This window comes from Talpa occidentalis, unplaced genomic scaffold (genome assembly GCF_014898055.3).
Source record: "Talpa occidentalis isolate TD23 unplaced genomic scaffold, MPIMG_talOcc4v2.1 talOcc4.15, whole genome shotgun sequence".
Classification (NCBI taxonomy): Eukaryota; Metazoa; Chordata; class Mammalia; order Eulipotyphla; family Talpidae; genus Talpa; species Talpa occidentalis.
In genome coordinates this window covers 75,650,671-75,678,392 of record NW_023601543.1, presented here as the reverse complement: position 1 = coordinate 75,678,392, position 27,722 = coordinate 75,650,671, and the positions used below count along the sequence as shown (strand labels likewise).

At 41.7% G+C, this 27,722-nt stretch overlaps 2 protein-coding genes across 2 annotated transcripts in view; one reads left to right on the top strand and one right to left on the bottom strand.

Annotated features, from left to right (window-relative positions):
• Positions 1-7,175: 7,175 nt before the first annotated feature.
• POLA1 (DNA polymerase alpha 1, catalytic subunit) overlaps positions 7,176-27,722 on the top strand; it is a 268,514-nt gene continuing 247,967 nt past the window's right edge. The window contains exons 1-10 of the mRNA XM_037512589.2: positions 7,176-7,272; positions 13,483-13,598; positions 16,417-16,513; positions 17,414-17,485; positions 23,955-24,070; positions 24,513-24,575; positions 25,690-25,782; positions 26,210-26,297; positions 26,607-26,778; positions 26,865-27,043. Of these exons, the coding sequence (XP_037368486.1) occupies positions 7,230-7,272; positions 13,483-13,598; positions 16,417-16,513; positions 17,414-17,485; positions 23,955-24,070; positions 24,513-24,575; positions 25,690-25,782; positions 26,210-26,297; positions 26,607-26,778; positions 26,865-27,043 (1,039 nt within the window). The 5' untranslated portion in view covers positions 7,176-7,229. The remainder of the gene's footprint in view (positions 7,273-13,482; positions 13,599-16,416; positions 16,514-17,413; positions 17,486-23,954; positions 24,071-24,512; positions 24,576-25,689; positions 25,783-26,209; positions 26,298-26,606; positions 26,779-26,864; positions 27,044-27,722) is intronic.
• Positions 12,115-12,373, bottom strand: LOC119246264 (60S ribosomal protein L37a-like). The gene has a single exon (XM_037512588.2). The coding sequence runs from the start codon at positions 12,319-12,321 to the stop codon at positions 12,115-12,117; it is 207 nt and encodes a 68-aa protein (XP_037368485.1). The 5' UTR covers positions 12,322-12,373.

Here is a 27,722-nt window from a genome sequence, read left to right as displayed (position 1 = left end):
TCCATTAGATTTATTGAGCATCTATTTTGTGGCAAGTCCTCAACCAGATGAAAAATGAATGTAATTATAGCAGTATCAGCCTTATGGAAATACAAATCAATATGTGAGGTGCTGTTCAACTATTTCCATGATTTAAATAATCCATTTTACCACCCCCAACTCATCATTCTCTATTCCCACTTACTCTGCTATGTTTTGGTTCATAATATCGATCACAAGGGGTATATTATATTTCTTGGTTTACTATCTCCAACAGAAGACTAAAAGGGCAGGGACTTTGCTTCACTGCTGATATCTCCAGGGCCTAGAAGTGTCTGTGGCATATAGTAAGTGCTCAATAATCATTTTGTTAGGGAGAAAATTAACTTGGCATCAAAATTGCATTATTCTCTATTTGTTCAATTTAGCTTTGAGTGGATAGTAGACTAGTGCAAAGAAAATTAATCTAATTCAAAGTAGGAGGTACCTGAAGGGAAGGGACTGGAGGCAGATAAATAATGCTGAGGCAGGGAAATAGGATCTGAAGTAGGGCTGGTATAAGGGAAAATAGATGCATTGACAAATTGTACAGTGCAGGGACCTATGGAATGTATTAACTTTATTTTTAGGCACACAGCAGTATTAATTTGCAGTAACTTATTCAAACAATGAAGCGCCAAACAAAGAAACATGTTTGCTGATCCATTGGGCCATTAACAAAACTTCTCTTAAGATGTTAAGGTGATAAGCCAAGTAACTCAGACAATATTTTCTTTCCCTTGCCAATAACAATTATTTTAAGGGATTGCTGGGGTTTGCAGACTTTTTTTTCTCCCTAATGGAAAGATGGATTTTCTGCCTGGTGTAGGAATGATTTGGAGAAAAAAATGCATATGGTATGTTTTATAATTGCCTCTAGAATTTTCCCATGGCCTTTTGCTATTTACTAGCAGCTGTTTCATGCTGCCAAATTTCTGTGCTTGAGCAGGGAAACTGGCTCATTCTATCTCCTTTTTCCTTTCCTCTCTCCATTCTCTCATTCACCAATTAAAAAAAAAAAAACCTCTTGGATCTTCAACTATGAATCTTGGAGACACTACTTTGTGAAAAGGGCCAGAAGTTGAAAGATTTCTAAAAACTTTTCCACCTCCAATTAGTCTTGACTGGACAATGAACTGCACTTAGATATCATGTGAAAATCCATGAGGAAAGAGAATGTGTAACATTTCCAAACTTTTGATTAAGGAAAATGAAATCTTAGTGTCTTGAAATAAGTCTAACTGCTTAGGAAACTTTGTGCCAGTGTCTTAGAATTGAAACCAAGATGGCAATTTAGAAATGACTTTGCTTCTCTCTACACCAGGCTCCAAAGAAAAACAAAATGTCAGGTGGTTCAGTGGTAGCATTCCAAACTCCTCTCTGCATAAGTGACAATTCAGCAGCAGAAATGCCAAAGAAAGAAAATTCTGGGGCCACCCTGGTGGTGCAGGGGTTAAAGTTTCAGCACTATCAAGCTATCACCAGCCACAGCTGCATGAGTTCAATCCCAGACAGGGAGCTGACCCACATGGCACAGCAGACCTCTCCTCCTCTCCTGTCTCTCCTGCTGCTCCTCTCAGCAGTGTATTTCAGTCAATCTGCCTGTTTTGCTCCCCATTCTGTCTCTGGTGAATTCTCTGACCCCCAAACCTCTGGCCTGTACCCCAGTTCTTATATGCATAAATAAATAAAATGAATCTTTAAAAAACAAAAACAACAACAAAAAGGTGTAATATACACAGAAGTGAAATAGCAATAGGAGAAGAAAGAGTAAATATTTGAATAATGGCCAAGAACTTTCCAAATAATGTATCATTAACAACATGACAGACACAAAACCACAGAAGCAGGAAGCACAGAGAATACCAAGCAGGGTAAATAACAAAACAAACAAAACCCACACCTGTGAATATCATATTCAAACTGCAAAATTAAACAAAAAAAAAAAAAAGACAGAAAATCTTAAAGGAAGTCGGAGAGTGGCAGTTGTAGGAAACGTTACTTATAGAAGAGGTTAAGGGCCTCCCTGGTGGCGCAGGAGGTTGAGCACTGCACTGTGAGGCTGTTTGCAGCCTCTGCAGGGGGGTTTGATCCCAGCGAGAATCCCACTTGGTGAAGCCGACCTCTCCTGTCTCACCTGCTGCTCCCCTCAGCAGTGTATTTCGTGAGTCTGTCTGTTCTATTTCCCGCTCTGTCTCTGGTGAATCCTCTCACCCTCCTGCGCATCTGGCCTGTACCCCGGTTCTTGTATAAATAAATAAATCTTTAAAAAAAAAAGAAGAACGAGGATAAGCATTACAAGTAGGACCTCCCTGGTGGTGCAGGGGTTAAACAGAGCGCTATCAAGCTACCAACCACTGCAGCACAAGTTGCAGCAACCCACATGGCACAGGAGACCTCTCCTGACTTGCCCTCTGCTCCCCTCAGCAGTGTATTTCAGTTAGTCTGCCTGTTCTGCTCCCCACTCTGTCTCTGGTGAAGCCTCTCACTCCCCCACCTCTGGCTTATACCCCAGTTCTTGTATGCATAAATAAATGCTTTTTTTAAAAAAAGCATTACAAGTAAAAGTGGGCTTCTCATCAGAAACCACTAGAGCAAGAGGGAAAGTGGAGTAAAAAACACCAAAGTATTGAAAGAAAATTAATTGTCAGCCTAGAGTTACTTATCCAGCAAAATTATTCTTCAAGAGAACTTGTAGAATTTAAGAAATAGAACAAATTCTTTTTACTAGCCTAAAACAATAGCAACAAGATATTTGGGAATTCTAAAGCTATTCTTGGCAATAATCAGAAATGTTCTTGGCTTCATTTATTCTGAGTTTGATGATGTATGAAGTTCCCGAGAACAAAGAATGTTGCATGAAAAATGTGTAGACAGATCCTTGTTTGAATTTCCACTTTTATGGACATGTGATGGTTCTTGTATAAATAAATAAATCTTCATTTATACAAGAACATGTAATGGTTCTGTTTATGTTTTTCAAGCTTAATTGTTCACAATTCGTTACTTTGATTTTTGTGATCTTTTGTGGATTTAAAAATATTGAGGCAACAAAAATGTTATGCTAACGTTGAAAGCTTTTCATTATTTCTAATGCTATTTAAATCTTGTCCATCTATTTAATATCAAAAGATCAAGTCCTGTTTAGTGATTGATGATTCTTTTCTGTGTTCTAGGTAATTATTATTATCACTAAGAGAAATTATTCTCCTGTGGGAAACTTTATTTTATTTTTTTTAATAAATTTTATTTTTATATTCCTCATACATTTGCAATCCCCCCACTCTGACCCCAATCCCTCCCCCTCCCCCCCCCCCCCCCCCCCCCAAAAAGGTGTCTGGTTCATAGTTTTTGTTGATTTTGATTTTCACTTCTATAGTTATTCATTTTCCTGGTCCCTTATTTAAGTATTCTAGATTCCTGCTATGAGTGAGACCATCCGGTATTTTTCTTTTTCTTTTTGGCTTATTTCACTGAGCATGATCCCTTCCAGCGCCATCCATGTTGCTGCAAATTGCATGTGTTTATCTTTTTTGAATGCTGAGTAATATTCCATGGTATATATGTACCACATCTTCTTGATCCAGTCATCTATTTTTGGGCATTTGGGCTGTTTCCAAAGCTTAGCTATTGTAAATAGTGCTGCTATAAACATAGGGGTGCAGGTGTTCTTTGGAATTGATGTTTCTGTGTTCTTTGGGTAAATACCTAGGAGTGGAATTGCTGGATCCTGTGGAAGCTCTATGTTTAGTAGGTCCAGAAATCTCCACACAGCTCTCCATAGTGGTTGGACCAGTTTGCACTCCCACCAACAGTGCAGAAGAGTTCCTTTTTCTCTCCTGTGGGAAACTTTAAAGATTGTTTACTATGCATGCACATTTTAAAAAAGATTTATTTTTTATTTATGCATACAAGAAGTGTGGTATAGGCCAGAGGTGTGGGTGGTGAGAGGATTCACCAGAAACAGAGAGGGGAACAGAACAGGCAGATCTACTGCAAAACACTACTGAGGGGAATAGCAGGTGAGATAGGAGAGGTCTGCTGCAGACCTCTGGGGTCAGCTCCCTGGCAGGGGATCAAACTCCTGGAGAAGCGGCTGCTGATAGCTTGATAGTGCTGACTTAACGACTTTTGCCACCAGGGAGGCCCTCTAAAATTTTTTTTAAGATTGATTTATTTATGCATACAAGAACTGGCATCTAGGCCAGAGGTTCAGAGGGTGAGAGGATTCACCAGAGAGAGTGGGGAGCAGAACAGGCAGATCAGCTGCAATACACTGCTGAGGGGAGCAACCGGTGAGGCAGGAGAGGTCTGCTGCTTCCTGTGGGTTGTTCCCTGGTGGGCTGGGGATCAAACTCATGCTGCAGTGGCTGGCGGTAGCTTGATAGCACTGACTTTTAACCCCTGCGCCACCAGGGAGGTCCACTGCTCTAAATTTTATAGAGCACAGGTCATCTGTAAATTAAGAGAACCTAATGCAGTGTTCCTCTGCTAAATCTCACTATTGACTGACTCTATGATCAGTATTCTAACTCATAATTCTTTATTAACTTTGCTCCAATGCCTTTAATACTTCTCAGATAAATTCTAGTTTTCTATTCCCAAGTGTTAGTTCATGTTGCTGGTTTTAGAAGGTTCTGAAGCATTAGTACAGCTATTTATCTTTGGGGGCAGGTTTTATTCACCATGACATTGGATATTTATGCTGTGAGCCAAGGTTCAGTTATCACAAAGGATTTGCCCACTGGTCAATAATTCATGTTGAGTTTCTTTGGAGAATGAATCTAACTTTGTTCTCTAACAGAGCAGGACTAAGAGCATTATGCACTAATGGGTCTGAGAAAAGGATTCAGATGCATTGGCCTGAATGGCTAAAATTAATTCTACATAAAATAGCACTCCAAGATGATTAATTTTCATTCTACAGTCTTGGTTTAATTAGTGCTCGCTAGTTAAAATATACACGCTGATGTCTCTGTTTCTTCTTATGGTTTGCTAATTAAATTTCATGGTCATTTTAAGAAAATAGAATTTTCTGTCTGGCAGTCACTATGGCTTGCAGGGTTAGGATTCAAGTCACTCAAAGAGATAGCTTCTAGACTCAGTGCTTCTCGCTCTGGTCTCCAAGATTAAACCACATCGGGCACAATGTATGTTCACACGGATGACATACATTTAAATTGCCATTGGTTTTTCTGGAATCTTACAGCATTTATTCATTAGAAAATGAAAAATGCAAGGGAAAAGAAGAGAATCAGACATCTTTGTTCTTAATTCCTCTCAGGGAAAATAATCATTTTGTATGATGTGGTTTTCTAGCCCAATAAAATTGAAGTACAGGGTAGGGAGACATGTTAGAATTAGCCATTAATCACTCTACTTCATCTCATACCTGTTAGCAAAATAGCTGAATCGTTACTCCATTAGGTCCGTTTAGCTTATCTCTGTGATCCCTGATTTTCTGGGAGTCATCCATGCTTGCTTTATTGTTTTTTTTTTTTTTAAGATTTATTTATGCATACAAGAGCTGGGATATAGACCAGAGTTGCCAGAGGTGAGAGGATTCACCAGAGACAGAGTGGGGAGCAGAATAGGCAGATGTGCCAAAACACACTGCTGAGGGGAGCAGTGGGCAGGGGAAACAGGAGAGGTCTGCTGTGCATGTGGGCCACCTCCCTGGCCTTGGATCAAACTGCATTGGCTGTGGATTGCTTCATAGTGCTGCATTTTAAACCCTTGCACCACCAGGGAGGCCCCCATTCTTGCTTTAGAAGTGATGTGGAGTCCACAATTAAGCCAAAATGTCTTTCTCAGTGTGAGTTGATTTGATTAGCCTCAGTCCCAGAATTGTCACTGGTTCATGAAAGGGCTCACCAAACACCAGGAGGCTCCCATTGTACAGGCCCCAGTGGGTTGGCACAGTGACAGGCCCAGAGCCAGGACAGCCCTGAGATGGGACTACCCAAGGACCTTTCTGGTGGCACTGAAGATCTGGCTGTTCTACAGCATCTTGTGTCCAGGCTACCTCTAACACAGCTTTTAAAGGGAAAGCGTAGGCATAGATCTGCACTAGTACTTTAACAGCGAGCGTATCTTAAGTGCGAATTCCTGCGTGTTAGGTATCACAACATGTGGATTACATCTGAACATATTAAATAAATCGTTATGAAGCAGAAAGAAAAATTTCTAAACAATCAGAAATTAAGAAACATTGATCAACCACACTAGAGGACAGACTGAATTACTTTTATATTCTCTTTAGAGAAAATGATAATACAATTGTCACACAAGGAAGGGATCAACAAGTATGTTGGCAAAAATGTCGGAAAAATATTACAAATGAGTGGTAGGCATTACTTAATAAAAATGTTGTACCTATTTGGAAAAAGAAATGAGGTGCATACATTGCATGCATCGTACCATACACAAGAATCTAATGCTTTTGCTGTCCGTCATAACATTGACACTTTGCTGGCGTCCAGATACGATGTTTCATAGATTTGCGTAGGCTTTGAATACATCTGATTGGGTCTTCTTGGTTTGATTCAGGTTAAACATTTTTTGCAAGACTATAAAGGTGGTGATTCTTTCTCTAAACCCATCACATCAGGAGGCGTTTGATTGCTCTTTATCTGTGGGGTCATGTGGTTAAGATGGTGCATAGACCTTTAAGTGGTGGCATGGCGTTAGTTCTATCACAAGGCTACTACTGCGTTCACACTCTGAGAAGCAAAGTATCTGGCAGAACTCAGAGCGCGCGGCAGGAGGCAGTCGCTTTCCCACGCACCAGGAGAATCGGTCCCACCACGCCCTCCCAGTCGCCCGCCCGCCTTTTTTCCCCAGAAAATCAGTTCTCAGAACCAGAGAACCCTTACTCTAAAGCACCCGGGTCTTTTCCCATCAGCATGAGTGCGCCTGCGCAGAGAGCCTGCCAGCCTCTCCTTTCCAGGGCCCGACCGCCTCTTCTTCCCGCTCTCCTCCTCCCTCCCCCGCCCAGCTGAAGCTTTTCCCTCGGGGGTCATAACAGGGCGCCAAACGCGCGCCCGCGGGTAGGGCCGGGGGCGGGGCGCAGCGCGGCGCGGCACGTCAGTGGCCTTCCGGGCGGAAGTCAGCAGCCGGCGAAGCCTCTGATTGGCTCATAGGCTGGCGCCCGTCTCGGCCCCCGCGCCAGTTTCGGGCTGGTTGGCGCGTAATCGGGAGACTTGAGGACCATGGCGCCGGTGCACGGTGACGACTGCGAGCTGGGGGAGAGCGGTGAGGGATAGCCCCGCGCCTGGGGTGCCCGGTTGGCAGTGCGGGGACCGGGGCTTAACTGTGGGTGGTGGGGTCTTGAGGGGGAGCCTCTTGTTTTTCCGTCGGGAGACGTGCGCCCGGGTCGCCTCGCGGGTCTGTGGGGCGCGGACCTCGGTAGTCTGCGGCTGGGACTAATTTTCGAACCGGGCCATTTGCTCTTGGCCAGCGCGAGAAACCCCTCTGCGGGCTTTTTGTTTGGGAGACGTCGCCCCTCTGCCTCAGAGGGTCTCCGTCCTAGCCTGTCTTTTTATTTCTTCTGGTGAGTCGCCCCACACGTGCTGGGCTCACCTTCGTCGAGACTGTCCCTGGTGAGGCTCAGTCCTGGCCGAAAGTGCTTCATTACTCCAGCCCTACGTATCCGCTGGATACTGAACGGATGCACACCCTCCCCTTTATAGAAACTTCCAGGAAAATTGGTATATGTGCATTGTACCTAAGCAGGAAAGAAAGCTCTAAGTATCGCCACCAGATACAAATACGTTTTGTCTTTATAGGTAATGGGTTTCTACTTTATGCATTAACAATTTTTCAAATTCTCTGGAAAGTTCTTAAAGTGCTGCTTAGGAAATGGTGGTCACGACCTAGTCATCTCTGGTGAAGCTTCTTAAATGCATCCGTTCAGCGTTTCGGATGCCTTATATATCACTCAGTTTTCAGTGGTTATCTTTTATTTCCAAAAATAGAATACAAGAAATGCAAATGGCTCTGATTTCTGATTTTTGAACAGTGTTCAACTAAAGCGTGACTTAACTGCACTGAACTTCTAACTTAAAATCAGATGCTTCACGTTCTTAGCGCTGGCGTCCCATCTCCTGTCACTCAAATTCATCACCATTAATGAGACCTTGCTTCCTAATCAGCTTCCTTTGCATTCACCTAGTTGTGAATCACAGATGTCAATTTGTTCTAGCTTGTCGTTTTTTAAGACAATTTATTTTGGAGAGTCGACTACCCTGGATTACAAATGGGATGTAGGAAGTGAGTAGGTGAACCGTCTTTGCAGCCCTCCATCAGTGATTTGCCACCAAGCCCTTTCTTCACCCTAAAAACTGTACGTCATCTGTGAACATCAAGAAATCACTCTTAGGATGCTGTGCAATCTTGAATCCCCTCTTAAGTCATGGTGTTGATTAAGTAGTTGCTGGGAACTTGTGACTGGAATTTTTCCTTTGTAGCAGGCGGAAAGATTGTTACCTGAAAGACCGTTGGAGAGTAGTGTCTGTCTGCTTTTGGGGAGAATGGGGGTATCCAGATGGTAATTTTGAACCAATATTTAAGCTTTTTAACTGGATTTAAAAAAAATGCTAATTATTATTACTTTTTTTTTGGCCAACTTACCTATGTGCAGCGTTGAAGACATTTTCCACAAAGGAAAATCTAGGCCTTTTTTTCCTTAAGTATTAGAAGCTGGGGTACCTTGACAATGGCAGTGAAAAGTTGAAAGGTCTATAACTAGCTGTTATTATATATGAAAAGGCATCAGAGAGTTTAATGATTTTAAAAAAGCAGGTAGAGTGGTTCATTTATTTCTCCATTCAACAAATATTCATTATGTACCTACTAGGCATATGCATTTGCCAGGCTCTGATGGTATGATGGTAGGTAGGCTGGACATGGTTTTTGTCTTCATGGGGTTGGGATGGTAAACATCTAATTATATGCAGTGTTATGTTCAGGTTTCCCTAAGAAAAGTGTTCTGCTTTATTTTTGCTTTCTAGAAGCTAGACGACGGTATTGCTAGGTGTGTATGGGGATTACCGTGTGACTACTTTGCTTGAATAGATACACACAAACATTAAATGAGCTTCTCCAGTATTGCTCAGTATGAAGTAAGCCAAGCATCTTCATATAATCCTTAACAACTTTATGAGGCAGACATGATTTTCCCCATTTCACAAATAAGGACCTTGAGGCTCTGTGTTAGTCAGACTACATACGTGGAAGTTACAGGAACGACTATAACGGATTTATTTTATTTTTAATTATTATTTTTTATTTTTTACATCATTGTTCATTTTTAAACAATCCTTGCTTCCCCCCACCCACTCAGGTGTAGTCCCCATAGAGTTTCCTTCACCAAGGCACCCGTGCACCATCACCTCAGTCCCCTGTGCTCCTCCCTCCCTCCCTCCCTCTGGTCCCTCTCCCTCCTCCTCCCCTGCAGGAAGTCTCTGGTTTATAATTGTCCGTTTTTGCTTTGCTGTGTTTTGTAATGTTAATATTTTTTTACACTGATGTCTTATTTGGTTCCCTATATTCCTGCTCTAAGTGAAACCATCCGATATTTTTCTTTTTCCTTCTGGCTTATTTCACTGAGCATAATTCCTTCTAGTTCATCCATGTTGCTGCGAATGGCAGACTATAACCGATTTAAACAGAAAAATAATTCAGTAGATGGATACTGTGTTTCATAGAAACTCCAGGTGGATTGGCCAGCCATTCCAGGAATAGTAATTAAAATTGTCCCACAAAACTGGTCCAGTGGGGAGGTCATTGCCAGCGAGGACCTAGGGCTTGCTGTTAGGCTTGTATCTTGGGATATTGCTGGCACTGTTGGCCCTGATACTCAGTTCTGCAGCTGTTGCTACTCTGGAATCTTCTTTAGCCCATCTCTTTGGCTTCTGGCGCTGGCTTCAGCTGTCAAGTCTGAGCAGGTGTTCCTAATTGGTAGAGCCTGTTTTGTATGTCTATGTCCTGGCCGCAAGGGTGTCTGGGTAGAACATCTGCTTTTCAGCTCCTGTAGCGGGACAAAGGTTCTGCATCCCATCGAGGCAGGACTTTCACAAACATGTTCAGATGCTGGGCAGCTGACAAGACAGTGGGTCATTGCAGCTCTGAGAGGCTAACTGCTGGTCTCCTCACCCTGTAAGTGGCAGAGCCAGCATGTGCTGCTGCTTCTCCCTAATCTCACTACTCTCCTTCACTCTACACTAAGTCGAACTTACTTTCCACACTGACTTTCTGTTTACTACACCGCTCATGTTCAACCCTGTGTAATTTGACTCGTGTCTTTTCCTCTGTTTGTGCCCCCCCTTTTAAAGATTTATTTATTTATGCATACAAGAGCTGGGGTATAGGCCTGAGATGCGGGGGGTGAGAGGACTCACCAGAGACAGAGTGGGGAATAGAACAGGCAGACTGTCCAAAACACACTGCTGAGGGGAGCAGCGGGCGAGACAGGAGAGGTCTGCCTCGCCATGTGGGTAGCTCCCTGCTGGCCGGGGATCGAACTCGTGCTGCAGAGGTAGTGAATTGCTTCATAGTGCGGTGCTTAACTCCTTGCGCCACCAGGGAGGGCCTGTGACTTCTTATTGGGGCACCGAGTTTATGTGATGGTGCGTGCACCTCCGGTCCCTTTGCTTTCTTTGCCTGTGAGCCCTTTGAGGACAGGCAACTCTGCCTTATTTGAAACTGCCCTATGTACTGGAGAGGGGCGTCTTGCTGCCTGTGGAGTAAGTCCATTGGAAGACCTGAAGATTGGGTCGCGATAATCTATGTGAGTACTCACGGGGGTCTAAGGGAGATGCCGAGGCCAACTTTTCACTCTCACTGGTCATGTTCAGTCATCTGAAACCTTGAAGTTGTAGGCCTATCCTTGATGTTTTGAATCATTTGAGTGACACCCAAGATTTTGTGGCTGTCATCATTAAGTACCTGCACGTCTTAATTTTTGCTTAATGTCTTTCTGAAAACGGATTTAAAAGTCAAATGTAAAAGTCAGACAATAGACTGAGATGTTATAAAGAGAGATTCCATTTCCAGAAAGCTAGAAAAAAATAAGTCTCTAATTATGCTTCACCTTTAAGATAGAGTTTTCAAGTTTATTGCCGGCATTTGGTACATGTTCTTTAAATTGCATCTTCTATTTTAGTCAGACACTTAGTCAAACAGCTTAATGTTGTTATGAACATTCCAGTGGGGTTGGAGCTTTCAGGATGCCTCTTATCAATAGTTCTTCTTTTCTGTGCCTGTTCCTTTTTATAAAGTAATTAGCATCAAATACAATAAAATACTCAGTTTCTACGCCATAGATGGTAATTGTGCTGAGCCTAAAATCATGGCTGGCAGGCAGCTCTGTCTTGCTTGACTTGGTCATTTATCAGCTGGTATGTATATGTACAGTCTTAATTTTGTGGATGAAATATTGTCAGTGTGTGTGTGATTTTATAATCACCAAAAAGATCAGTAATTAAAAAACTGAATGAGCACTGAGACCCTAAGTATTTTTTGATAAAACATTTTAATTTTTGTAATTTTAATCTAAAATACCATAACTAACTTGAGTGAGACCTTGAAATTAGTGTTGGAATGAAGAATCTCCTCTGAACAATGTGTTAAATTCTCCCTTCCCCAATTTATTCCTCCTTTGAAATTTCAGACACTTGATCTGAACCTCTGTTAGGGTATGTATTATTTTTATTTATTTATTTTAAAGATTTATTTTATTTATGCATACAAGAGCTGGGATGTAGGTCAGAGAGGTGCGGGGGGCGGGGGAATGTTGGTGAGAGGATTCACCAGAGACAGAGTGTGGAACAGAACAGGTGGATCTACTTTTTTTTCCCCCCAAAGCTATAAGATTTTTATTCATATATCATTCTACCACTGAAAAAAAGTACTGGACTATAACCCCACCTCAGTATACCGGTCTAATAAAAATTAAAGTATTTCAATTGGTAAAGTCTTTGAGACTTGCTTGAGAAACAAAATTAATGCATGTCAGAACATTAACAAATCCAAACAATTCTGTTACATAAATTAACCCATTTATTATTTGTTGGCAATGGTCCAAATTGTTAATTTCTACTGGTCTTTCAATTCCTTTAGTCTTCTGATGGCAGACTTTACTGTGACGGCAGAAGTAGTGTTGTAGGTCCAGGCACCACCAGCCACCGTTTTCATGCAGGAACCACAGTGCCGGATCCCCACAGTGAGCCTCTTCATCTTGGTTTGGCCACAGAAGGAGCAAGTGTACTTGGTGTGCTGGCTGATTTCAGTCTTCTTCACCATTTTCCTAAGGGAGGCACCATAATGGGTCCCATATTTTCCGACGATCCCCACCTTCTTGTTCGTTTGGCCATGTCGCCATAAGCTAGGTGAACGCCCAGAGAGAGCAGGTGGATCTACTTTTAAAGATTGTTTTAAAGCTAGTTGCTACTTACCCGCCCCCCCCATGTTAGATTGTAAGTCCTGTGAATACAAGAACCATATCTTTCTGTTTTTTTTTTAAATATTTATTTATGCATATAAGAACTGAGGTACAGGCCAGAGGTGTGGGGGGTAAGAGGAGTCACCAGAGACAGAGTGGGGAACAGAACAGGCAGATTGACTGAAATACACTGCTGAAGGGAGCAGTGGGTGAGCAGGAGAGGTCTGCTGCGCCATGTGGGTGGTAACTCCCTGGCTGGGGCTCGAACTCGTGCTGCATAGGCTGTGGACAGCTTCATAGGTTGTGTCTTTTTTTTCCAAAAAAGATTTATTTATTTATACAAGAACCAGGGTACAGACCAGATGCATGGGATGGTAAGAGGATTCATCAGAGATAGAGCGGGGAACAGAACAGGCAGACTGACGAAATACACTGCTGAGGGGAGCAGCGGGTGAGACAGGAGAGGTCCACCCCACCATGTGGGACCCTCGCCAGCCAGCCGGGATCGAACCAGCGCTGCACTCAACCGCCTGCACCACCAGGGGAGGCCCTTCATAGGTTGTGTCATAAGGAGGCCCTCTTTCTGATTTTTGTGTCTCAAGAGTGTCTCTTGGCAAAGGGCAGATACTTCTAACAACCTTTCAGACGTTGGTTAATAGAATACGCATACAAATGAATTGGCCTTTTGTAATTTATCTGTCCTTTTTCCTGCAAAGGTTATGGACTAACACCTGATCTTCCTTCTCCCCCAGGGCTAACAGTTGAATTTGGAATTTTTTTCTTTTTGGAGGAAAAAAATAGTTGCTTTAGTTGGTTAAAATGGCCGTTAGAGCAAATTGCTGAAGTCACAGGAGCTGTAACATTCATCCATGAGCTCCCTGAATTATTTACGTTATAAAAAAGTACCATTTGTATAACATTAAAATTGTGTATTACTATTGGCTGGAAACTTTCTTTGTTTTTGAGGGAAGACAGCTTCATAACATCTCGTGTAAATTTGGCTTTTTCCCCATCTGTTTCAGATTCAGGGAGTTTTTTAGCTTCTCGATCCAGGCGAGAAAAGAAATCAAAGAAAGGGCGTCAGGAAGCTCTTGAAAGACTGAAAAAGGCTAAAGCTGGTGAGAAGTATAAATATGAAGTAAGTAACCATTTTTCTGTTTTCTTCTCCTGTGTCTCTTCTCATTCATACCCTGCAGGTAGTCTTCTGTTACTGATGAGAAATACACAGGTATTTCGAGCTGGTTGCCATACTTTCTAAATATTGAATATGTATGGGCATGAGGTAGATTTATAGATTATGGAGAAAATAGCTTTTTGTTTTCCATATCAAGCTTACTACATTTCTGGTAAGACTCTTGGCCTTGTTGGGTGAACTTACAGATACTTTTACTGTACCGTTAAGGTATCCATCAGTATAGTTAAGCATTACTTCTCCTTGGAGAGAGTTGTTCTTCCCAGTCTCATTTGCACTGGCAACAACAGTGGAGACTCAGACCTTACTTCTGTGGCCTGCCTGTGAGGCTGATGCCCATGGTTTCTGGCCTGTAGGTAGAACAGCGCATTCCTACCCATGGAGTGGTACCATGTCTGGCTTCACCTGCAACTGCCCCCTGAGTATTGTAACTGCCTCAGGGCTTCTATAGGGTGGGATTAGATAATACTTGAAAAAAAAAAACACACAACTAATATACTTTTTAGCTAACACTTTTTTTTAAAGATTTATTTATTTATACATACAAGAGCTGGGGTACAGGCCAGAGGTGTGTGTGGGGGGTGTGAGAGGATTCACCAGAGACAGAGTGGGGAGCAGAACAGGCAGACTAACTGAAATACACTGCGGAGGGGAGCAGCGGGTGAGTCAGGAGAGGTCTGCCGCACCATATGGATTGCTCCCTGGCAGGCCGGGGTATCAAACTTGTGTTGCAGAGGCTGAGGCTGTGGACAGCTTCATAGGTTGCGTCTGAACCCCTTCTGCCACCAGGGAGGCCCTTAGCTAACACTTTCCTATGTGCTTTTACAAATATGTGCGTTTATTGAATCCTTCCAATAACCATATCAAGTTAGATACTATGATTAAAGCATTTCAAAGATAAGCTAACTGAGGTCACAGTGGCAGAGCCTTGACTTGAACTCAGTCTGGCTTCAGAATATACCTGTTTAACTGTGGCCTCTTGTATTGGAGAGCTAAGCAAATACAAGAGGAATTGTGTCACATGGCACCATTCATTCAAGTTAAATGAGTCAACTAGATCATAACATTGCTAAAAGGATTACAGTAGTGCAGGATTAAAGCATTTTAATGCAGGTACTTCTATAATGGCTGTTCTGTGCAGTACTGCAGATGTTGACACAGTGTGACTGATTTCCCTTTAAACACTGATGTTAGTTAATTGTATGGCTCTAAGAATTCATGCTGAGCAGTAGCAATGTTTTTAGAGATAGAGTAAAAAATGACTTTTTACTCAAAATGATTTTTTAAAATAGTTTTCTGGTGTCTTTTTGATAGTATATAAGCAAGTTGCTTCAACAAGGGACAAAGCATGCCTAATAGACTTTACCGAACGATTTCTTCTCCCCGCTCTTCCAAAAGAAAATTGGTCAGTATAGTAATAGTCATTAGACTAGTTTGTATTTGGCTTGCCAAAACTCAATTTGGTGGAGTAGGTAGTTTCCTGTTAGCAAATGGTAATGGGCCAAATCAATATTTGCCAGTGATCCCCATAGAGTAGATTAAATGGGAGGTGAAAACTAAGCCTAATCCTGTAATTATTATGAGCCTAGTAGGTGTGGCAGGAATCCAATCAGCAATGCCCAGTCAGGCTCCCAGGCTCTGTGGCCCGGTGCTTTTCTTAGAGTCTTGGCTCTTCAGGGGTAGTTAGTCTTTTCCTTTTCCCTCCACTGAAAGGGCAGAACTCTAGAGAAAGTGGGAATTTTTTTTTTAAGATTTATTTTTATTTATGCATACAAGAGCTGAGGTACAGGCCAGAGGTTGGGGGGGGGGTGGCGGGGTGAGAGGATTCACCAGAGACAGATTGGGGAGCAGAACAGGCAGATTGACTGAAATACACTGCTGAGGGGAGCAGTGGGCGGCAGGAGAGGTCTGCGCACCATGTGGGACCCTCCTCCGGTGGCCGGGGAGCAGCCGGGGATCAAACCTGCGCCGCAGAGGCCGCGGGCAGCTTCGCAACCCAGCGCTCAACCGCTGCGCCACTGGGGAGGCCCTCCACTTGTTGCTTTAACCATGCTGAGGAAGTCGGCTCAATTCCTGGCACTTGGTCTTGGTGTCCAGCTCTCTGGCAGTCAGGCAGACCTGTGATAGGAAGACTTGTGACTCTGCATGACCCTTCACCATTTAAGTCTGTGCAGTCTCAACCTGAGAATGAAAGGGATCAGTGATAGAGCAAACAGGGCTCCCTCAGAAACCATTCTAGTGTGCCTATAGAATGGATAGTGTGTGTGTTTGCTGCTCTTTTAGGGGAGTAGGTAGAGGAGATTTTCATTTTGAATTATGTGGTTGGTTGAATAGTTATTAAAATTGTCTGTTTGCAGGCCAACATCAGCTGGTGGAGAGGAAGGTGGCATGCCTTACAGGTTTGCTACAGATAGGAGAAACTAGTCTAGAAATTACAAGTGAATAATCCCCAAAGCAGCTAATGAGGAATTGGCTATAATTCAGTTTGTTTTTTTATGAAGTAGATGAGTAATTGATGGTGTGACAAGTGTATTATGCTAATGGAATCATTTAATATCTTATGTTAACACCCACCTAAAAGGAATACTAAGTTAATTGATGTCTATTTAAGGAAAACCCTGTAGTGGTGTTGAATGTCAGAACTCATGATTTGGTTGCAGCTACTCCTTCAGGCTGCCATTCCAATTTTAGTTTGACAATTTTCATCAGAATTGTTTAACACTTTCACTCCATCTAAAGCTTTCTCAAACTCGTGTGATGGCAGGTTGAGGACTTCACAAGCGTTTATGAAGAAGTTGATGAAGAACAGTATTCGAAGCTGGTACAGGCACGCCAGGATGATGACTGGATTGTGGATGATGGTATGTGGGGAGAGATCGCCTGCCAGGCACTGTGCTAGTTGCTTGACAGCAATTCTCATGGGATGGAGTTGCAGATTTGCCCTGTCAGTTGCAAAGTCCTTTTGAGGTCATACCTTTGGTTTGGATATTCCTCAAAACCTTCCTTGAGAGTGCAGGAGCGAACAATAGAAAGTTTTTTGGGAGACTCCAGTATATACCTCAGAATATCATATAAATTCTCTACGAAATCAAAGGGGTCATGTCCCTTTGGGGTATGTGTAATGTGGGGACAAGAAAACTACCTGCCTCCCAGAATGGCCATGAGGGTTCTGCAAGTCTATACTGGTGAAGAGTAACTTGGGCAGTGGAAAGCCCTGTGCACAGGCTTGGCCTCATGTCTCTCACCCCTTGTGGGAAACTTGCTGGACCCTGCTTATGGGGTATGTGAATGCTGGCCACAGGGAGAGGGTATAGATGGTGCCCATGACTGTATGTTTCTGCTTCTGTAATTGGATTCGGCTGTATTGCCAGTTCTCCCTCATAGACTGAAGTGCTTTTCTGGGCTGCTGGTGATCTTGATTCTTTCACTTTTAATCTGTAGAGTAGAGATTGTAGAGTAAAACTGTTGTAGAGTAAAACTGTTGTAAAGCTTCTGTTCTGTCAAACCTTGATTCTGTGGGTCAAATTATTTCCCCAGCTCATCCAGGTAGGTATAATGTATATCTTTCGGTTTTGACTCAGACTACCTTGTGGATGCTGTGTTTCACTTGATATGGCATCTGAAAAGAATTCTGCTACACTTAAAAATGGCAGAGGTCAGGAGAACATCTGAGTGGGTATAAAAGGTTTTTAGTGTCATGGCTAAAATATTATTGGTCACTTTTAGAAAGTTGATCCCAATGTTATATTTTGTTCTTGCAGATGGTATCGGCTATGTGGAGGATGGCCGAGAAATTTTTGATGATGACCTTGAAGATGATGCCCTTGAGAAAGGTACCTACATTTTGTCTTCCAGAGAGTGCTGTTTTGAGATTTGAAGGATTATCTGACATTTGAGATGACTTTGTACTTTGACATAGGACCTACCAAATTGTTTTTAGGTGTAAAATATGTTTTGAAGTTGAGAGAAGCATAGTATTGTAGAAAATTAAATGTATAAAGCAAAACCAACACCAGGAAATGGAAGTTTCATGTCTCTGTTAGCTAAAGAGTTTGACCTTTTACTTATTTTGAAAATTTCAGTCTATATAGTCATTTAGACTTGCTGATTTTGAGGGCTACAACAAGTAATGGCTTTTAATTTCTCCTGAAGTGATGTACTTAGAATTTTAACTCTTTGGTAATAGTATAGTACAATAACAAGGTTTAGAACTTAATCAACTTGCTTTGTTTAATTGAAATTGAAGATGATATGAATGAATGTGTCAAGATTTTCTTAGCTATAGATCAATGGCAGAAATTTTTTTTTTTTGAGTAAACAAGCCTGTGATTTAGCTCCTGTAAAATGAGAAGGGAAGATTCTCTTCAGTATTTTTTTTTATGGTTTAGTTTGGACTGAACACCACGTGGTATATTATGGGTCACCAACTATGGCCCACTTATGGATGGTTTTTTTTTTTAAAGTGTTACTGAGATAAAATTCATAGGCCTTACAATTCTGCCATGTAAAGTGCGTATTTCAACAGTGTTCCATATAGTCAGCATCACCACAATCACTCTCATTCCCATTACCCCAGAAAGCAATCATGCCTCTATTTATGTGGCCCTTGAGCTAAGAATGGTTATTATATTTTAAAAGGGTTTTTTTGGTGTGTGCTGTGTTTTTTTAAAGAAAAAAGTGAAGAACATGCAACTATGTGAGTGAGAGGTGTGACCACAAAGCCTAAAATCTGTGCCATCTTGCCCTTTTTAAACTGTTAGCATTTTATAACATCTGTTTTCTTTTTCCCTCTTCCTCTTCTCCCACCACATACACAGAGGCTGTTTTTTAGACACCATGACACTTCACCTTTGTGTGCTTCAGCAATGACCTAAGGACAAGGACACTTGTCTACTTAACTAAATTTCCTTTCTCAAGATACTGTCTATCTAGGGCCTCCCTGGTGGCGCAAGAGGTTGAGCACCGCATTGTGAGGCACACCTGCAGCCTCTGCAGCACGAGTTCAATACCCAGTCGGCCAGGGAGTAACCCACATGGCGCAGCAGACCTCTCCTGTCTTGCCTGCTGCTCCCCTCAACAGTGTATTTCAGTCTGCCTGTTCTGCTCCCCACTCTGTCTCTGGTGACTCCTCTCACCCCCCTCATCTCTGGCCTGTACCCCAGCTCTTGTATGCATAAATAAATCTTTAAAAAAAAAAAGATACTCTCTATCTAATATATTGTCCATATTAAGATTTCTGCCGTTAGCCTGGTAATGTTGTTTTATTTTTTAAGATTTATTTATTTATGCATACAAGAACTGGAGTACAGGCCAGAGGTGTGGGAGGTGAGATGATTCACCAGAGACAGAGTGGGGAGCAGAACAGGCAGATTGGCTAAAATACACTGCTGAGGGGATCAGTGGGCGAGTCAGGAGAGGTCTGCTGTGCCATGTGGGTAGCTCCCTGGCCGGGGATTGAACTCTTGCTGCAGTGGCTGCGGTTAGCTTCATAGGTTGAGTCTTAACCCATTGCGCCAGCCTGGTAATGTTTTTTATAGTTTTTTGAAGAAAGGCAGAGTCCACTTTTGTTTTCCTGTCTTCTTCAGTCTTACTTCCTCCTTACCTCCCCCTACAACCCAATTTTGGTCTCTTATGACCATCACCATTTTTATAGGGACCAGGTTGGTCGCTTTGTTGAATGTCCCTTGTTCTGGGATTTGCTTGATTGCTTATTAGTGTTTAAAGTCATGTTAAAATTTTTGGTAAAAGTACAATGTAGATGAGAATGTGTCCCCTCAGGGACACATAATGTCCGTTTGCCCAATTATTGGTGATACTAAGTTTGATCTTTTGGCTGAGATGTTTTTCAGGGCTCTTCCTTGTAAAGCTGCTTTTCCTCTGTTGTAATTAATGCCCTTGTGGGTTGATAACTTGAGACCAGGTGTATATTTCCCCACCAGTTTTCATCTAATGCTTTCAGTATTTATTACTGACCCTGTCTCTTCTTTTAAAAATACTCATTTAAAGCTGATGGTTTTGGGCCTCGCTGGTGGCACAGCGGTTGAGCGCTGGGTTGCGAAGCTGCCTGTAGCCTCTGCAGCACCGGTTCGATCCCCGGCTGCTCCCCGGCCACCGGAGGCGGGTCCCACATGGCGCGCAGACCTCTCCTGCTGCCCGCTGCTCCCCTCAGCAGTGTACTTCGGTCTTTCTGCCTGCTCTGCTCCCCGCTCTGGTTCTGGTGAATTCTCTCACCCTCCCATGCTTCTGACTGTACCTAGTGCTTGTATAAATAAATAAATAAATCTTTAAAAAAAAATAAAGTTGATGGTTTTAAACAAAATTTTTACAGTGCAGGCAGTATTCATTAAAGCCCCCTTAAGAAATCTTCCTTGCTGTGTAAACTTCTGTTCATTTTCTCTTCCGGTGCTCTGTGATAGAACTTGAATTTTGTATTCTAAACATTTTGACCATTATTTATACTTTGTTTCCAAACTGTTCAAAATGAGTTCAATCAAAAATGGTTTGTTTTTTTCACAAATGTCCTACAGACCTTTTCACAGTCATAGGCACATGAAAAATGCCTTTTTTTGGTAGTAAAATACACACCGTAAAATTTATTATTAGTGATGTTAAGTACATTAACAGTGTTTGCAACCATGGCAGTTATCTAATTCTAGAACATTTATCACCCCAAATGGAAACTTATACCAATTAAAAGGTCATCTCCCAGTCTTCTTTTCCCTAATACTGTCAACTACTAATCTGCTTTCTGTCTCTGAGTTTGCCTGTTTTGAATACTTCATATGTGTGCAGTCATACAATATGTGACCATTGGTGTCTGTCTTTCATTTAGCATAGTGTTTTCAATGTTCATTTATGTGGTGGCATGTGTTAGCACTTCATTTTTATATCTGAATAATATTCCATTATGTGGATAGACCACATTTTGTTTGTTCATTCATCAATTGATGAACATATGAGTTGTTTTCATTTTTTGGCTACCCTGGACATTCATGTACAAATTTTTGTTTGGGGCCTCCCTGGTGCACAGTGGGTTGAGCGCAGTGCTGTGAAGCTGTCCACAGCCTCTGCAGCACGGGTTCGATTCCCAGCTGTCCAGGGAGATACCTACATGGCATGACAGACCTCTCCTGTCACAACCGCTGCTCCCCTCAGCAGTGTTTTCGGTCGTCTTCCTGTTCTGTTCCTCTCTCTGTCTCTGGTGAATTCTCTCACCCTCCTGCGTCTCTGGACTGTACCCCAATTCTTGTATAAATAAAAATAAAATCTTTAAAAAAATTTTTTTGTTTGAAGCACCTGTTTTTAGTTCTTATGCCAGTGAGTGGAATTATTGTTTTCTTCTTTCATACCAAAAAAAATTTTCTATAGATACTTTTTAAAAAAAGATTTATTTATTTATTTATTTATTTATACAAGCACTGGGTACAGTCAGAAGCACGGGAGGGTGAGAGAATTCACCAGAGCCAGAGTGGGGAGCAGAGCAGGCAGAAGGACCGAAGTACGCTGCTGAGGGGAGTAGCGGGCGCCAGGAGAGGTCTGCGCGCCATGTGGGACCCTCCTCCTGTGGCCGGGGAGCAGCCGGGGATTGAACCAGCGCTGCAGAGGCTGCAGGCAGCTTCGCAACCCAACGCTCAACCGCTGCGCCATCGGGGAGGCCCCTGGTTATCTTCTTTATAACTTTAAAAATGTACTTTTTTTAAAAAAAAATTTCCCTCAGTGATATGAGATGCCACCTTTATTTTATGTTAACTTTCCTTAAGTAATTGGTTCTTTTTCTGCATTCTGTCTTATTTCATCTGGTCTGTGTATTCCTGTGCCACTACCACACTATTTCTTATCTGTTCATTGTAGGTCTCTTTGAGGTTGATTCATCTGGGTTGAAGGAGAAAGCGAGAATAAAATTGACAGTATTAGTAAAGTTCATAGGTGGTTTACACATGGCCATAAAAGAAAACATAGGACACAAGTTGGTTTCTGCCTTTTAGTGTTGCTACCACATATTGCATGTGTCTAGTTACTGTTCTTAAAATGGAAATTAGGATGCTACATAATATAACTAGTAATCTCATTTCTTCATTGTTCAGGTTCCCTGTCAAATCCCGTCTTTTATACTAATTCTCTGGTTCCAGATGATCTCGATCTTTTAATTTCTTTGGTTATAAAAACTTAAAATTTTTGTCTTATTTATTTGGTAATAACTCAAGTGTAATATCAAAATAAGGAAATTGAACCAATATAACACTGTTAACTAGACTACAGATCTTGTTCACTTTTCGTGTGCATTTTGTGTTTGTATGTGTAGTTCTATGCAATTTGATCCCACATACCATTTATGTAGCATTTTATCACACATAATGTACACATATTGTTAGAAGATGTTCTCTTGTGCTATCATCTTATTTTAACACAACCTACTTCATTCCTGTCCTTTGGAAACTACTACTGTTTACTAGTTCTATATTTTTGTCACTTTAAGGATGCTGTTATGTAAGTAGAATTATGTAGTATGTAAGATTTTGAGGTTGACTTTACACTGAACACAGTAGCCTTGATATCCATCCAGATTGTTGCATGTACCAATAATTTATTCTGTAATTTTTGGTAATTGTTTGAATTAAAAATTTTAAATTTATTTCAAAGTTCATGTCTATTCCCTTCCCATGCTTTTACTCCATTCACCTTACCCTCCGTATTTCTTGTAGTTGTTGCTCAGCCATTTTGCTCTAGTCTTACAGTAGTTTTGATTCATCACTTTTCTTTGTACTTTGATTCTTCCTTTTGAAGTTGTTTTTCATCTTATTGAAGTTTATCTTTTAGAAATTCCTTTAGTAAGGATGTTGGTGATAAACTCAGTTTTCATCAGAGTTGTCTATATTGTCTATGTGTCGGTCACCTCATTGGAAAACAGTTCTGCTGGGTATATAACTTCAGATGGATATTTATTTTCCTTCAGCAGCTTAAATACATTGCTTCCTCTCTTGTGGCTTCTATTTTGCTCTTGGCACTTACACTATCAGTCTAATTTTGTTCTTTGTTGGATTATCAGTTTTTCCTCTCTAAGCCACTGTTTTTGATGTTTTGCAGTTTTATTACTATGTGTCTGATAGCGGGTTTTTTTTTATTTTTTCATTCCAGAAATTTGTCTTTTCAGGGAACAAGCTTTCAAGTTTGATAATCTGTTGTTTCTTCATTCTGTTGCGTTGTTATTCTGCTCCTGAATTTTTCATTCCTGAATTTTCAGCTTTTATTTATTTATTTTTAAAAGAGGCATGTATTTTTATTCATTTATTTATTTGTTTGTTTGTTTGTTCATACATGCACTGGGTACAGTCAGAAGCGTGGGAGGGTGAGAGAATTCACCAGAGCCAGAGCGGAAAGCAGAGCAGGCAGAAAGACCGAAGTACACTGCTGAGGGGAGCAGCGGGCAGCAGGAGAGGTCTGCGCGCCATGTGGGACCCTCCTCCGGTGGCCGGGGAGCAGCTGGGGATCGAACCGGCGCCGCAGAGGCTGCGGGCAGCTTCGCAACCCAGCGCTCAACCGCTGTGCCACCGGGGAGGCCCTCAGTTTTTATTTTTAAGACTAAAAATTACCCATGAATTGCTTCTTCAGCTATATATAGTTGTAATGTGTACTATTAACATTCCATTTTTAATATTGTGCAATTTCCATTGTACTTTCCCATTTTTTCTTTTTACCATTTGTTCCTTGTCACTTATTTCTCCCACTACTCACCTCTGGCAAACCACCAGTCTTGTCTATTGATGAGCTTTGGTTTTTTTCTTTGTTTCTTTTATATTGATTCCACATGTAAGAGATCATACTGCATTTGTCTTTATCTGTCTTATTACACTTAGCATAATGCCCTCAAGGTCCATCCATGCTGCTGCAAAGGGCAGCATTTCATTCTTTTTTATGGTTGAGTAATATTCCCCCCCCCCACAATTTCTTCATTCATTCATTGATGGACATGTAGGTTGTTTCTATATCTTGGCTAAAAAGCCTTTAATAGCTTTGAAAGCTTTCTTTTTACACTAACAACAGCAATTAAATAATCATACTTAATAATTCATCCTCATATTTAATTGGCATTTCATCAGTTTTTGTAATAGCATTTAGTTACCTTTTCCTGAATTCAACTTGTTTTAAAGATTCTGTCATATGTACCTTCTATAAAAATACGGTATTTTTGTATTTAGAGTTGTGTTTTTCTTCTCAAACTCTCATACACAGAGGGCAGGTGACTAGGTTTTAATTCTGTTTCCATTTTTGCTGGTGCACATTTCTAAATTTATATTTCAATAGGAAAAGGTGATAAAGTACGCAACAAAGACAAGAGGAGTGTAAAAAAGGCTGCAGTGACAAAACCAAACAATATCAAGTCAATGTTCATTGCTAGTGCTGGGAAGAAAACCGCAGATGTGAGTTTCATGGTTTTCTTATATTTTGTCTTTTTCTTTGTGAAGAGAATTTGATTATATAGATAACAGTGTGCAGTATACGTGAGCTCAGATTTATGGGTATTTTCCCAATTTCAGTCACTAAGTTACTCGTATAGTAAGGTGAATGGAACTTGGGAGCCAGAAAACAAAATTGAACAGAAAAGCTGAACTGTCAGTGTGTTTAATTTCAGTCATTAGCAGGAGGATCATGGAATCAAAATGAAAGTAGAGAATGGGAGCTCTAGTTGAGGAGTTATATCTACACAGCCGGTTGTTAAGGTCTGTGAATTGTCGATGAGCACTCAGTGAAGAATGAAGAGTCAAGGGCTGACTGGCTAGATTCTTCCTTCACACACATATGGTCTAGGTGAAAATGTGAAATGCGGGGCTTTCTCATTCTACTTCCCTTTATAATTTCTAGAAAGCTGTAGACTTGTCCAAGGATGATCTGCTAGGTGACATTCTACAGGATCTGAACACTGAGGTAAGTGAATCTCTAGGTGTTGTAAAATATATGGGGACATAGACTGCAAAACAATTTGGTGATTACACAAAACAGACTATGGCTAGAGTTAAAAAAAAAATGCAGGGCCTCCCTGATGGTGCAGACTGTTGAGTGCCGCAATGTGAAGCTGTCCGCAGCCTCTGCATCACGGGTTTCATTCCGGCCCCCTGGCGAGAATCCCACATGGTGAAGCAGACCTCTCCTGTCTCCCCCACTGCTCCCCTCAACAGTGTATTTCGTCAGTCTGCCTGTTCTGTTCCCCGCTCTGTCTCTGGTGAATTCTCTCACCCTCCGGCGCATCTGGCCTGTACCCCGGTTCTTGTATAAAAATAAATAAATCTTAAAAAAAATATTTTAAAAAATGCAATGACAACACCCCCTCCACCCCATTAAATTATTTTTTTCTGACTATTTTAGGTGAGTAGTTTCCAGCTGTTATAAACTATGTAATTATGTAGATAGTGCTTCTTGGGGCCTGTTACAAGTGTAAGAGTGCATACACACACACACACAAAATACAAATCGGTACTGGCAATGCACACTGCTTTTGCTCACATGCTGTAGTGTATGTTCCCTAAATAGATTGAAGCCTGTCGATCTGCACAATCAGGCGTGAAAATCTTCATCTTGAATTCCTAGTGGGGGTGAAAGAAGAGTTAATGAACTGTCCCTGATAGAACTCAGACAGGCTCGGTTGCACTGGGAGTTTGCAATTTGGCTGTTTCACATAAGGACTAAACTTGTGTAGAGGTGTGCTGCTTTCAGAGTGACCCTTGATTAAAATGAGTAACACCAACACCATGTGCTTCTAGCTTAACAGTTTTAAAATGTAATATTCTGGAAGGGTAAGAGAAAGTATATTAAGTTTTAAAAAGAAAATTTGGTGTGGGTTGGATTCAATATCCTGGTTTTCTAGTGAGTCTGTAGAATTGTTGCTATAGTAACTGCAGTGCATGAACATAGCTTTGTGGGGGGAGCAGGAAAAGAAAAAGATGCTTTGCTTATTGGACGTCCATGGGTGAAGAAATGTCCTCTTTTTATCTTTTGGTAAACCACGTATGGCAGCGAATGTCTGTCTTGCCCTTTCTTTTAGACACCTCATGTAACTCCACTACCTGTACTGATACCGAAGAAAAAAAGGTCCATGGGAACCTCACTGAATCCTTTCTCTGTGCAAACCCCCAAGGTAAAATGTGTGGAAGTTCCTTCAATCTTGATTTATATTACTGCTGAAAAATTGTTTTGTTGCTTTTCTGTGTGAAGGAAATACCTTTGAATTTGTGGTTGGTTTTTGTTTTAGATTAAGACTCCCGTTTCATTATATAGTTTCATGCATTTCAAAAATAGCATATGCCTGTGTTTTTCATAGTAAATTTTGTAGTAACTAGTATGTGTTTATTATAGGTATTACAACTGTGCTAAATGCAATAATTTTCCTCCTGGAAACAAGTATTTTTTTGTAAACCTAGGTAACAGTAAAATAATTGAAGCTGTTATATTAATAATACACAAAAGCATTTTATAAATGGGAGCTGTCATTATCTCTGGTCAGGGTAGGACAGTTGTACATTTTTAGTATGCAGGTCTGACTAAACATTAAAAAACATTTACAGGCAGTTCCTTCAGGAAAAACTGCTTCCCCTGTCTCAAGAATGGAGCCTCCATTAACTGCCGTTCCTCTTAAACGTGCTGAATCTTCTGGTAAGTCTGATATTAGGCAGAAGTGCGAGGGTGGTTGCTGAGCAGTTTAAATTGCTGTTGAAAATGGAGGCCTTGTGAATGAAGAAGAGGAGGTGCTTGTGAAGGTATTGTGATAGCAAGATGAAGTGTGAAAGATTTGAATTCATAGCAGTAAAAGTTAAAAACATCTAATTTGGCCATTGAAGAGAAATGCCGATGAATGTGGGAAAGGGATAGGCTGTTCCCGCAGCCTCCATGTGCTCCATGGCCACAGGCCATGATGGGCACGTGTGATGCCTTCAGGGGAGCCTGTGCCGGCTTTGTGTACAGATGACAAGGAGTCGGGGGCAATGGATTTTGAAGATGGTGACTTTGATGAGCCCATGGAAGCTGAGGAGGTGGACGTGGAGCCTGTGGCTACCAAGACTTGGAACCAAGAGAGTGAGCCAGCAGAGGGGTTGAAACACGAGGCGGATCCTGGGCAAGGGAGCACGTCCTACTCGTAAGAGCACTTTATGACTTTTCTGGCAAGTAGAGCTACAATTATTCTGTGGGATTTTGAAAGGTTTTTAAAAACGTCTTTTGCAGAGGAGATTTTCTCCCAGATGTCTCTTGTTGGGATATTGATCAGGAAGATGCCAGCAGTTTTTCAGCCCAGGAAGTTCAGGTGGATTCCAATCACCTCCCACTGGTTAAAGGGGCAGATGAGGAACAGGTGTTTCAGTTTTACTGGCTGGATGCTTATGAAGATCAGTACAGCCAACCAGGTAATCATCCCTACGGTGTAACTGTATGTCTTTCATACAGAACAGTGGCTTACCCTTAAATGCTTTTGTGATTGTAATGGGCATAGGCTCTGCCCTAACATATGTACATAGCAAGAGAGTCACACATTGTAAAGTGCATGAGCCACTGGTTGGAGAGGAGTTGTGATGTGAATAATCCTTCAAGATGCTTATTCTGAAAAACGGTTATGTACTTTTGGAGTGTGTGCTTGTAGTTCACCATCTATGTATCTCTCGTTACTGGAATGTGCTTGATTGTAATGAAGTCAGTCATTCATTTGTTCCTTTGTTCAGCTAATTGAGTGTGTGTTGTGGGCCAGAAACTGAAATGGGGTGAATGAGTTAAACAAATTCCTTATACTAATGCCGCTTATGTTCTAGTGGGCAGGAGGAGGGGGAAAGCCAATAAATATGGTAAGTTGATAAAGGGTGTTAAACAACTAGTTGACAGTCCTCCCTGGTGGCACGCATGGTTACGTCTCAACACTATGAAGCTATCAGCAGCCACTGCAGCACGAGTTCGATCCCTGGCCAGGGAGATACCCACGTGGCATGGCAGACCTCTCCTGACTCGCTTGCTGCTCCCCTCAGCAATGTATTTCAGTAGATCTGCCTGTTCAGTTCCCTACTCTGTCTCTGGTGAATCCTCTCACCGCCCCCC